Source organism: Macadamia integrifolia, chromosome 7, assembly GCF_013358625.1.
Source record: "Macadamia integrifolia cultivar HAES 741 chromosome 7, SCU_Mint_v3, whole genome shotgun sequence".
NCBI classification, from domain to species: Eukaryota; Viridiplantae; Streptophyta; class Magnoliopsida; order Proteales; family Proteaceae; genus Macadamia; species Macadamia integrifolia.
Window position 1 is genome coordinate 1,590,250 of NC_056563.1, and position 11,692 is coordinate 1,601,941.

Genomic DNA, 11,692 nt, shown 5'->3' on the forward strand with positions numbered 1-11,692 from the left:
TATGCTTTGCCTTATCTTACTATCTAGTATGCTTAGTAAAGAAATTAGCCAAGCTGCTAAAGTAGCTAAAGTTGTAATGAAGCCCGTCAATAAAATGGGTCATATAGAAAGCCATTTAAAACACAAAAGAAAATCTCCAATTGGGGAGTCCTACAATATCTCAGTCACTAACTAAAAGCTAAGAAAAGATCTCTTAAAACAATTAAATATCTACCCTACAACTAGCCCACACACTTGGTCCAACGGTTAGGTACGGATGTTGCGACCTGTTGGTCAAGCGGTCGAAACAGCCGCTCGACATTCTTAGGGTAAGGTTGCGTAGTTCTCGCCCCCCGGACCTCGCACATGCGGGAGCCTCGTGCACCAGATATGCCCTACAACTAACCCACAATATCGCTGGCTGGTGGACCCAGCCGATAGCCGCTTAAAAAAGGCTGCTTAGGCCTGTTTGGAAAAACTTAAGAAAAGGGCTCTTAAATCCTGTTTGCCTCCAAGGTCCTTAAGGCCTGTTTGTCTTTATGTTTCCTGTGGGAGTATGTTTTAAACTCCCCTGCATCAAATATTAAGGTGGAAATTTAACTTCTCTGTATTCCCACTCTTACCCACATTCTATATTCTAGAACATTCACGAACATAAATATCTTAGGGGAAGAGAAATAAGTTAGCTGAGTTTATTTTTAAAGTAAATAGAAAGGTTACTAAGTTAACAAATTAGAAATGTAACTATTTCTCACCATTGCCATATTATTCTGGAAAAGTTGCAGCTTACTCTCATTTAGTTTTCACACATTCTGAGTAGAGAAGTCGATGGTACTTTCTTGCATGCCTGTTTTCTGATTGAAGAATCTGCAATTCATGGGCAACTGGGATATTTGGGTGTGTGTATAATTCTGCTTCCTTGTGATTGATTTCTTGCTGTGTGCTGTTTCTACTTTCTTCTAACACTCTCTCTCTCTACCCATACAGACATGCATACACAATGTCTACAAACCACGCAAACACATAAATGGTTGTTAATGGCTAATGCCTCCAAGCTTCTATCATAGCTTGGATGGGGACCCCCCACCCCCAACCAGCATAAGGCCTGAGTCAGTTCCACACATGGCATTGGTGCTGACAGCAAGTTTCAGGCTGCACATGTGGCCAAGACTGGTAGCAGAGGAAGGTGGCCCATTGGACCTACCTTTCTGTTAACACCCATAGATTATATATATATATATATATTTTTTTTTTTTCTTCTGCTAACATCAAGTTACATTATGTTATGATAAGCACACATTTGTGCTATTTATTTGCAGATTTGTGTTTTGTTTCCTTTTTCTGTTATCCGGTCAACTTATGATCTAAGACAATACTTTCCAGGTTCATATTGTAATCATTATTTTCTGCAAATGCTCGCACTTATTAGCCGGGGTCACTATGATGCTGCATATGATGCTGGTTAGTAATGTTGTTTATAAAAATAGCTTATGAGTATTTATATTGAACTTTGCTTAGGACTTGCAATATCTGATGATTCCAGCTGTGGAGTTATATGTTTTGAATTTTCCTTTGGGAATAGGATACTTTAAAAATGGCTTACCCAGCACACAAGGCTCCCATCACTGCAGGGTCTGGGGAGGGTCATAATGTATGCATCCTTAATCCTGCTTCGTGGAGAGGCTGTTTCTCAACTCGAAACTGCGACCACTAGGTCACAAATGGTGCAACATTTCCATTTTTCCTAGGCCTGCAACTAATTGCTTTTTTTTTTTGTCAGATTCAATTGACCTACACATGCAAAGGCTTTTCACAGCAGCATCAACTACCATTGTTGCGAATATAACCATTGACACTTTAGAGTGCCTTGATGCACATGAGGTGTGGTTTCCTAACATGTCTTCTCTAGTCAGATGTTTCTTACATTTACTTGTTTGACTGGGAACTGAGCAACCTACAACCGTTAACAGTTATTCTTTTCTTGATTTGTTATCAAAATTGTCCAGCTTGTATTTCTTAATATTGGCTCTCACTGGTCATATCTATTTGTGTGTCGACCACATCTAAAATGAGATATCATCCAGTAATGATCTGTCATGTGGACAAAGCCCGGTCAATGTTTGGTTATTTATTCTGTCTTGTGTAGTTTGGGTTGCCTACATTTCTTCTGTATACTTTGCCAGATTGGCACTTTTGGACTGGATATGTTGAAGAAAGCATCTTCTTCTTCTTCTTTCCTTCTTTTTTTTTTTTTTTTTAACTTATTACCTTATTACTCCAATTCAGTTTTTTATTTGAGCAAGCTGGCTTCAATTATGATTGACCACTCATTGTTCTGTCTTCATGGCAGGTGTACCCTTTTCATATTCCAGACCTTTCATCTGGAAGCCCATTGATTGTGTCAGGCAGATATCAAGGGAATTTTCCAGACTCTTTGAAGGCTAAAGGTATGCTGGGAGATATGAACAATTTTGTGATAGACTTGAAGGTACAAAAAGGAAAGGACATCCCTCTTGACAAAGTAAGGTGTCTATTCATTAATTCATTTTCTATATGCTAATTTTTTTTCTTCTGTTCTTATCAATGGTTGTTTGCACCATGTTGCGGCAAAATACTTTTTCCATCTTATTTCAGGGTGTGAAAATATTGAATCTTTTAAGTGTCAGACATAATAATTTCTGGTCAGTGGTCATTGCCCTTTTGTTCCTAGAGTCCTCCTGATGTTTTATGCCAATATTTGATTATTTTCCACAATGTCTGATGGACATATTTTAAGGGAAATAAATACGTAATCGGAGTATTTTAAAAACTATATGAAACCCATAAATGTTTCAATTTTTTTTCTTTGAAATAGTAAAGTAGGCAAGCAAACATAATCAAAACTCTTAACTTACACAAAGTTATCAAAGCAAGAGGCAGACATGAGGCGCCAGGGCCTCCAAAAGCCTGAGGTACCGGGTGCAATGGGGATGATTGATCCGAATGAAGTGGGGCGGAAACTAAAGGATTGACACAGAATGATATTCAAATAAACAACCAATGTGGAATGTAACAGAGCCAATGCTCTATTTCTATAGTACATAACCATTCTGCATGGTTTGATCTACTTTCTGTGGTACATAAAATATGTACAGGATAGCAAACCGAAGTCCTACAGCCCTGCCAATGTGAAAATTTGAAGAACATGCTCTGTTTGATAACGTAGATCAAACCCTGTTGTTAACTTGTGGAAGAAAGAGAGCTTATGCTCATTGCTTGAACAAACATACCAGATGAGCAAGCAAGGTGCATTTCTTTGTAAAATAGTGGCAGGTGGGAAGCAACTAGATGAGGGGTGAACTTCTTGCATGGGGCACCAGGTGCACATTTAAGGCATGCACTTGACATCATTGATTAGATATCCTCAGCCTCATCTTAACTCATACCCAAACTCCCAACTACTTGGTGTTGATTACCTGATCCTCCTCCACCTTATGGTTAGTGAAACAAGGCGAAAATTGAATAAGAAATATAGAAATGAGAACATGCTTATGCAGCTAACTAAGAGTTCTCTAGTGATTGAGATGCGTAAAAAGGGCATACCCAGTGCACGAGGCTTGTGCCATTGCGGGGTCTGGGGATTGCATCTAATTAGGAGTTCTCTCGTAACTGAGATGCATAGTTACATTAAAATATTTTTTAAAGTGTGCTAAGAAGATCAATGCAAGTAATATACTGAGTAGCTTACCTTTTGAGGTAAATTTATATGCAATTTGTAACCAACGAAGATTTGATGCAGACAAGTCACCTAAAGGGTTCATTTTATTTGAAATAAGCCATGGGTTGGGTTATGTTGGTGTTGGGCCCTAGATCCCATGGGTTTCCTTTGTAATAGGCCACTTTAATGAGCCTAAAATATGGGTAGAAAGTAGGAAAATGAGATTTACTTCATTAGTTTAGTTAGAGTCCTAGTCTGTCAATTCCATGTTGGAGTCTTAAGTTTGTCTTTTAGGAGTCCTACTTAGAGTCCAATTATGTCTTTTGTTAGTTAGTGAACAAAGTTAATGTCCGAAGCCAAGTAGGTTTATTTGAGTCCTATTATGTATTGGAGTTATTAACCTGTTCTATAAAAATAGGCATTGCTGTAACTCAAGACAGTTATTATTGAATGAAATTTTCTCTGTGCTGTTTGCAAAGATTTGCCTGAGATAGGCTGTGTTCATCAGCTGTGAGAGCTGGGGGTGAGAGACCCAGGCTGAGAAAGACAGTCCCCTACCCCCATTTTCCCCTTCTTTCTTTCTTCTTCTTTTATCATCATTCTCCATTCGTTACCAAGTAAGTACTGTTATTAATTTATCCAATTAGAACCCAGTTTCTAGAAGGTTGGATACACGGTGTTTTTTCGGATTAAGAAATTCTGCCATTCAATCTAATCTAACTTTTGACCATTCATCAAAATACGATCTGATTCAAATCTGAGACAATTCTGACGGTCAGAATTCCAACTCTGCTCCTACCTCTATTAGAGATGCTGTTTAGGTCATTGCACATCTGAAATTGAATCTGTTTTCATTACCTATTTAGGCTATTGATATTGGATTAATTTACATCTGAAATCAGTGATCTAGCCTCCCTTTCTGAACCCTAATTTTTGCGATTAAATTACTGTTTTACCCCTTCCATAGAGTTGTCAAAATTCCTCCATAATCTGGAATTTTATTCTCTGTTTTCAATCCTGTTTGGTACTGTTTCATTCCTTTAAATCAGTACTACATCAAGGTTCTCAAACCAAACGCCCATTGTTGCACGTGGTTTCAATTCCCAAGTTATGGTTACATATGCAAGTCATTGTACCTGAATAATTTTGATTAGAATATGTAATTTGTTTCTAATGCTATTAGAAAATCAATGAGTGCCTTGTAGACTAATTAGGTTTTGAATGAACGAAGAAGAGATCTTGTTATATCTGCTTGCTCTTCTGATTTTTTACTTTCTGGACAGGTTGTTGCAAAGCGACAAATAGATGTGCTTACTGCTCAAGCATGGCTGATGGAAGATAAAGCTATTGAGGAGAAGGTTTGTTAATTGGTGTTCTTAAAAAAAAAATCGTAAAATGTAAAAGATTTCATAAATTCAATAGGAAAGTAAACCTCTTGCGAAGGTTCTGGATAATTTTTAGAATGGGGACTCAAAAACTATGGAAATGTAACAGAGAAACATGCTCATTACATACATGGACACAGGGTTTCAAGTATTGGGAATTTGGGATATAACTGAGCGGATTGGCTGGTGCTGATCCTGTTGATACAGGAAAATACCACCTTCCTCTAGTATCGGCTGATACACATCATAATCAGTGCCACTCTGTTCTGACCTGTGATACATAGTGTTAAATCTTTGGATGAGCCTGTGGGGAAGAAGCTAGCCCTAAGTTTTGCCATTAATAGAGGCCACCAACCAATTTTTTTACCACTAGTTGATAGGTTTCAGCTAAGGAAACTTTCAAGTTTATAAGTTACCTGATGATTGCAAGCCTTCCAATTTGTTAATTTTTTTTCTTATTTTGGTGGGGGGAGGGGGGAGGGTGTTGGCGCTGTTTATGTTTTTTTTTTTTTTTTTTAAACAGAGCAGAGTCTGGGCTACGTTGTCCTACTGCTCTGCAGTCTGACAGTCTATCTGGTTGGTCCATTAGATAAAGTGAAACATTATAGGAAGAAGAAAACAGTGGAGCGGGCAGGCATCTCCCGCAACGCAAGCAGCATTGTTCTCCACCACCCGAGAAGCAAAAGATTTGAGATTCCAGGCAGAAAATACATGCATAGATAGTGGTCTAATGACGAGGGCTGCCATCTATTCCTGCTTGACTTTCTTAAAGATGCCTTAGATCTCTTCCTCGTTCAAGTTCGGAGGAGTCAAACTTACTTGATTTGCATAGAAAGGATATTCTCTTAGCACAAGTGCATCTTTTGTGTCATGTAAAGGCTTGAGTTTTTTGTTAACAGGTTTTGGGATTTTTCATCATTATGTGCTTTTGGAATGAAGTTCAAATCTTCTAATTACAACAATGCCCATTGTCTAATAGTCTGACCTGCTTGTGTGAACAGGCTATCTTGTCCAGAAGATCCATCAAATAGTCATCTATTTTGAGGCCACCAGTGGTCATGACCTAGATCAGGTTGTTAAGAATCTAGCATAGGCTGACAATTTGACCTGTCCGATTTCCTGAAAAATAAAGAGACACGGTCGTATGTGTACAAATTGGGATATTGTCTCCCTTGTCACGGAGGCCTTCTGTGGCCACAGAGGGCAGAGTTCTGCCATTCCATTTTACCATGTGGCAGGGGTGTTCTGTGAAATGACAGTTGAAAAGGGGATATGTATAAATATTGCCCCCCCCCTGGCTGTAGCACCTCATCTACATATAAAATTTTGTCACAGTAATACTTTCTAATGCTGTTATGTTTAAAGAGATGGCCTGGGGAATTGCCTTTTCTCTTATGCATGTTTGAAGATTATAACCTCAGGTTCACATGGATTGTGGGTTGGAACAGTTAGTCTGGATGATGTGAATCAAACTGCTGCTGCTATCTAGCATCAAAAGTGAAACACAGTAAAGTGTTTACGGGTTGGCTTGTTATTGACAAACAAGATCATCTGGTTGAACTGCTGTTTGGTCATGCCAGGCAAATCTCCGTCAGGACTCGGGCTAACTGTTCAGGCCCTCTTCCTTAGCTATCTGGTCTGGTGAGCCAGTGCTGTGGTTTCGAAAGAATTCCTTTATGGTGATGTTTGCGGCATTGCTAGAGCTCTTTTCCGTTTTGATTCACAGGTAGCAAAAATGAGCATACAAACCAGTGTTCCATCTGAATACACACATTGGTTCTTACTTCAGACAAATAAAGGGAAGCAGGCATCTGAATCATCAGGGATTCAACAGGTATGCATTCTAGTGAAATGTTAGGAAAGGAAAATGCTAACTGCATCTATTATTCAAGTTTTTGACCTGATGGAATAAACTGAAATTCCCTTATTTGTGGCAAGAAAACAATCAACAGCGTATATCATATTCTGTGTTAGGAATTCATTAAAATTTCCATTTAGATGTTACAGGAAGTTTGTAAGGTGATTATTACTCATTATTACATGTTGTAATTAAGGTTTTAAACGTTAGGTGCTGAGGTGTGAGTTTGAGTAGAAGTTCATGTGAAATGCCTTTCAATAATGGGTGGATGCATTCATCCAATCATGGGTTATGTATATCTTTCGTCAGCCATTTTCAGTTCCACAATTTTGGGAACACACACATCTGGAAAAATAATCTTGGGAATTATGGCAATAAAATAGTTTTACTAAAATATGGTTTGGTGTGAACGGAAATTTTTTTTTTTCCCATTTTGAGGTGTAAATTGGGTATCAAAATTGGAAGGCCAATCTCTGGGTGTATGGACATCCAGTTCTGCTATTGCTCTAACTTGCTGTGTAAAAAGGAGATTTCGTTTTCCTGTTAGAATATCGGGGATATTTTCCCTTATTTATTTTAGGTTGCTTACCAATAAAGACCATGCTCACAGATATGTTGAAGTGTTTGTCCGTATTTTTAGCTACAGTATTTTCATATTAAATAATATTAACAAAAGAAATAAAAATTGTGGGTCAACTTCGAAACCTTTTTATTGATGTTTTGATATGTTTTATTTTGTCATTCAATTATGTGGTTTCTATATATTCAGTTAGTAAATATATTTGTTCCTCAAATAAATAGCACATGCATGGGGGATAATTATATTTTAGCATTTGAATTGGAGTTCACCTTGCAATCTTTTAACACCATATTGGAGCAGCAGTTGAAACAGCTTATTAATAAATGTATGTTGCGGTATGAGCTCTCCAGCTCACTTAATTGATTATCTGGGGAGTCCCTTTAGTTGCCAAATGTTGTCTGTTTAAACCTTTTTTTTTTGGAGCCTGTTTGGTTGGCAATAATTTTTTTATTTCCTCATTGATTGTATGGGTTTTCTTCTTTAACCTTCTGATTGTTCTTTAAAATCCATGTCATTAAGGTTTCAAACAAAATTGACCTTCAGCGCCTGGTAGACTCCAAAGGCTGCAAAGTAATTTTGCTTCGGAGCTTGAGCATGGGCTTTGGCGACTTGAATGCAACAGCTGAGAACATTCCTCCAGGGTCTGTAGAAGGTGACTTGTCTGAAACTGCAGACATGCTAGTCAAGGCAGCTTCAAACTGTTGTGGCAAGCTGGCTAATTGCTGTTGTTGCATGTGCTGCATCAAGACTTGCTCTAGGATGAATGACCAATGTGCCATTTTCCTGACACAACTCTGCACAGTCTTGTCGTGTTTTGGCTGCATCTCCTGCTGTTCAGATGTCTGCTGTCCGAGTGGTGATGGATAATCAACAGGTTCAAAGGAAATGATAATATTGCTTCTATATGTTGTTTGCCAGTTAATTCTTTATATGCAACATGCATTATTCTTACATTTTCTCCTTGTGTAAATATGCCAGAGCATGGCTGACATACATATTGATACTCTTCTTCAGGTCTCCTTGACCGATAGATCACTGTATATGTTACAGTTAGTGACCACTTAATGCTTATTGGTTCAGGCTTTTGAAATAGTTCACAGCCTCTTGGCAGTAGATTTCACCACAATCTTGGAAAGCATGAATCCTGAAACTTCAGATGATTTGAGAACAGTGGCTGTGGATATCAAACGGATAGAGTTTGTTGGGTGGTTTAGTCAGATTTTGCAAGGTTGGGTTGATGATGGAGGTGATTGATACCAAATATAAGTATAGATTTTAACTGTTCAATTAGTTGCCATCATACCTTGATAAAGTAAAACTTCCAAGACAAAAGCAATCTCGTGGTATAAGAACAGATGAAACACGACCAGGGATGATGATGATGGAAGGAGGATGGTCTGCAGAGCAATAATGTCCCTCTTTAAATATTTCTCAACCATAACCGAACCTGCCCTGTGAAAAAAATGGCTGGGGCTAAGTAATTCTACCAGGAAACTTGTGTTCCAGGGTCTTTCTAAATCCAATACCAGAACCTGAACTGGTAAGTATGGTTCATACCACACCCTAACCATGCTGAGCTGGTTTGCTCGCCTCATTGCCATTCATAACCTAGATCAACTCATTTAAAACCTCATTCATGGTTTCTGTCAAAAAATGATTTCACCTTGGCTTGTTAACAATTTCGACACCATCGAGCCAGTTCCAGACTTGAAAACAGGATGGTAATCACATGTATTTGCACCTGCATGGTCGCTAGTGCATACATAAACAAGAATCAGAGTTTCTAAACATGTAGTTGGGTGCTTAGAAGAGATGCTCTACAACTAAAAGAACCCCTCTGGTGGGACTTGCATTTTATCTCTAAAACCAATTATCCAGGCACATTCAATTTGGTCTGGCGTCCTTTTGTCCATCAGTTCCACCAATGGTTTGAGAGATCAACTCCTCAGAACTTACCACTTGAGACCCACTTTCGGTGATGTTTTCCTTAACATATTCAACTTCTGTCTTTGAACCTTGTTCCTTGCCATCGGTGATGTTTTCATCAACATATTCAACTTCGGCCTTTGAATCTTGCTCCTTGCTATTGGAGCTATCGGATCCCATTGAGACAAGATGGATCTTATCTTGTATCTTCGTTACGCCTTTCTCCACAGGTTCCATCGCTTGATTAATGATCAATACAACATCCTTCATAACCTGATTAGAACACAAAAAAGAGATGCTGTAAACTCATGTTACAGATAATTACATATGTTAATCTAAAGAAAATTGCATGGTAGGCAGAGTGCTTACATGTTCGCCGCCTCCAACAACAATGTCTTGAACACTCTTACTGACACTTGTCTTGGGAGTCTCAACATGAGTTTCAGTTCTTTCAATGAAAGCTGGTTCCTCCTTACCACCCTCTTCCAGCTTTAGTATGGCTCTGGTTTCTTTGCTGGAGACCTTCCCGTGTTCAGAAATAGGCAGCAAGCGGTAAGGTTCTGCCAAGAAGACGAACACATGGGCAACAGCTGCAATAGCCATCTGTCAAGCCAGATGAATAGATGTGCATGATCTTGGCTGTAAATTACAATCAAATGATGTGCTGCTTTTTACTCTACCACAAAAATTGAGCTAGGGCTCTTCAAAAAGATGGAATATCAATTATGGAACAAAGTCTTGCACTAGATGAAGTCTAAAGTCATGCACCTTTGTTTGTACATTTATTTTTATTTTTTCCTTTTAAATTTGCAGACTTATAATCGCTGGCATCATGCCTGAATGTGTCTAGTTGTCAATAATATCCATGTTTGCATGAACTACATGAAAGACTAATATGAGTATCAAATGCAAGTGAGTTTTCACATCCAAACAGGAATCTACCCAAATGGCTCAGATTGATGGACATGTTCATGTCATCTACACCAGGGATCTCAAACTATTTCCATGTAACAGCCCATTGTTATTTCTCCAATAATGAAACAGCGCATTTGTTAATCATCCAGAATAATATAAGCCAAAGAAAGAAAGTGATATGTTTTAAATTCATGACATGCATTTGGTTGAATAATTGAATAAACTGTTGATCTCTCCAAAGCAGAAGTTAGACAATACCATCAGGATTAGTACTTGTGAAAAACACATGAAAAAAAGAAGACAGGAATTTGTTTGATGATCATGCTGATGATAGCATCATTTGAAACCGAATAAACATTAGTCTCTAGTAAATAGTTGAACCAATAGGGTTAGTGGCCTCCAGTAAACAGTTAATAGATAGGGCATTCCATGACTCGGTTCAATCACTGGTTAATTAGATATGGTGCTGAAAATATGGGTGTTGGGCTCATAGAAGAAGTGTGTATGGAGTTCTGCACTGATTAGCTTGGCCAAAGAAACAAGGCGATTTTTTTCCCCACATTATAGGCGGGTCCCAAATGGCTAGACACAGAAATGCAATTTTACCTGCAAACAGGATGCATCAAGAATTGCGGGGGGCGAAACTATCACTTTGTTGATCGCTACCCTGGCAGGTATATTAGGACAGAAAAGAATATGACAAACGGTTGGAGAAGAAGTCTAAAGGTTTGATGGCTAAGATAATCTATTTTCATTTTTCACTTGATTCCATGAACATGATCCACTGCATGGTTGGTCCTGTCCATTTGGATATGCCCTACATGGCTTACTATATCATTCATTATCTGCTCACTAGCTGGACTGGACAGTCATCTTAAATTTCTTCACTGCAAAAGGTAGTGGCTCAACAAGGGTTTGTGTATGTTATCTATAAAGGAGAACAAGCTTTCAGTCCACTAGTCTTAGATATGCTTTCAGTTCCCTTGGTCATATAGCACAACGTAACAACTTACTTCTATGCAGATGAGAAAATCCTGTAATCCATTTCGAAATTTCCAGTCATTAGGTAAAACGCCAAGTGCGCACAATATTGCGATACCAACACCTTGCCACCAAGTTGCAAATACGATGGCCTTGAAGCTGATGAACTTTGCAAGTGGTTGTATTGGTTGTAGTCTCTGATGAGTCACATTGTAGAACTGCACGAGACAATATAAAGCCCACATCTGACTGAAGTTCAGCACTGCTGCTATATATGGGTACCTACAAGAAATAACCACCAGCTTACCTTAAAAGAACAAATGAAGGAAATCATGGACACAGATGGCACCCCCCACACACCCACCCCCCCC

General features: G+C 38.6%; 2 protein-coding genes across 2 annotated transcripts in view; one reads left to right on the forward strand and one right to left on the reverse strand.

Annotated features, from left to right (window-relative positions):
* LOC122084164 (inter alpha-trypsin inhibitor, heavy chain 4-like) overlaps nucleotides 1-8,591 on the forward strand; it is an 18,452-nt gene extending 9,861 nt beyond the window's left edge. The window contains exons 4-9 of the mRNA XM_042652248.1: nucleotides 1,363-1,440; nucleotides 1,760-1,860; nucleotides 2,330-2,500; nucleotides 4,960-5,034; nucleotides 6,788-6,895; nucleotides 8,019-8,591. Coding sequence (XP_042508182.1) covers nucleotides 1,363-1,440; nucleotides 1,760-1,860; nucleotides 2,330-2,500; nucleotides 4,960-5,034; nucleotides 6,788-6,895; nucleotides 8,019-8,366 — 881 coding nt within the window. The 3' untranslated portion in view covers nucleotides 8,367-8,591. The remainder of the gene's footprint in view (nucleotides 1-1,362; nucleotides 1,441-1,759; nucleotides 1,861-2,329; nucleotides 2,501-4,959; nucleotides 5,035-6,787; nucleotides 6,896-8,018) is intronic.
* A 548-nt stretch (nucleotides 8,592-9,139) lies between these two features.
* The window catches only part of LOC122084010 (protein LAZ1 homolog 2), a 5,348-nt gene continuing 2,795 nt past the window's right edge, over nucleotides 9,140-11,692 (reverse strand). The window contains 4 exon segments of the mRNA XM_042651988.1: nucleotides 9,140-9,409; nucleotides 9,456-9,698; nucleotides 9,795-10,028; nucleotides 11,354-11,603. Coding sequence (XP_042507922.1) covers nucleotides 9,323-9,409; nucleotides 9,456-9,698; nucleotides 9,795-10,028; nucleotides 11,354-11,603 — 814 coding nt within the window. The 3' untranslated portion in view covers nucleotides 9,140-9,322.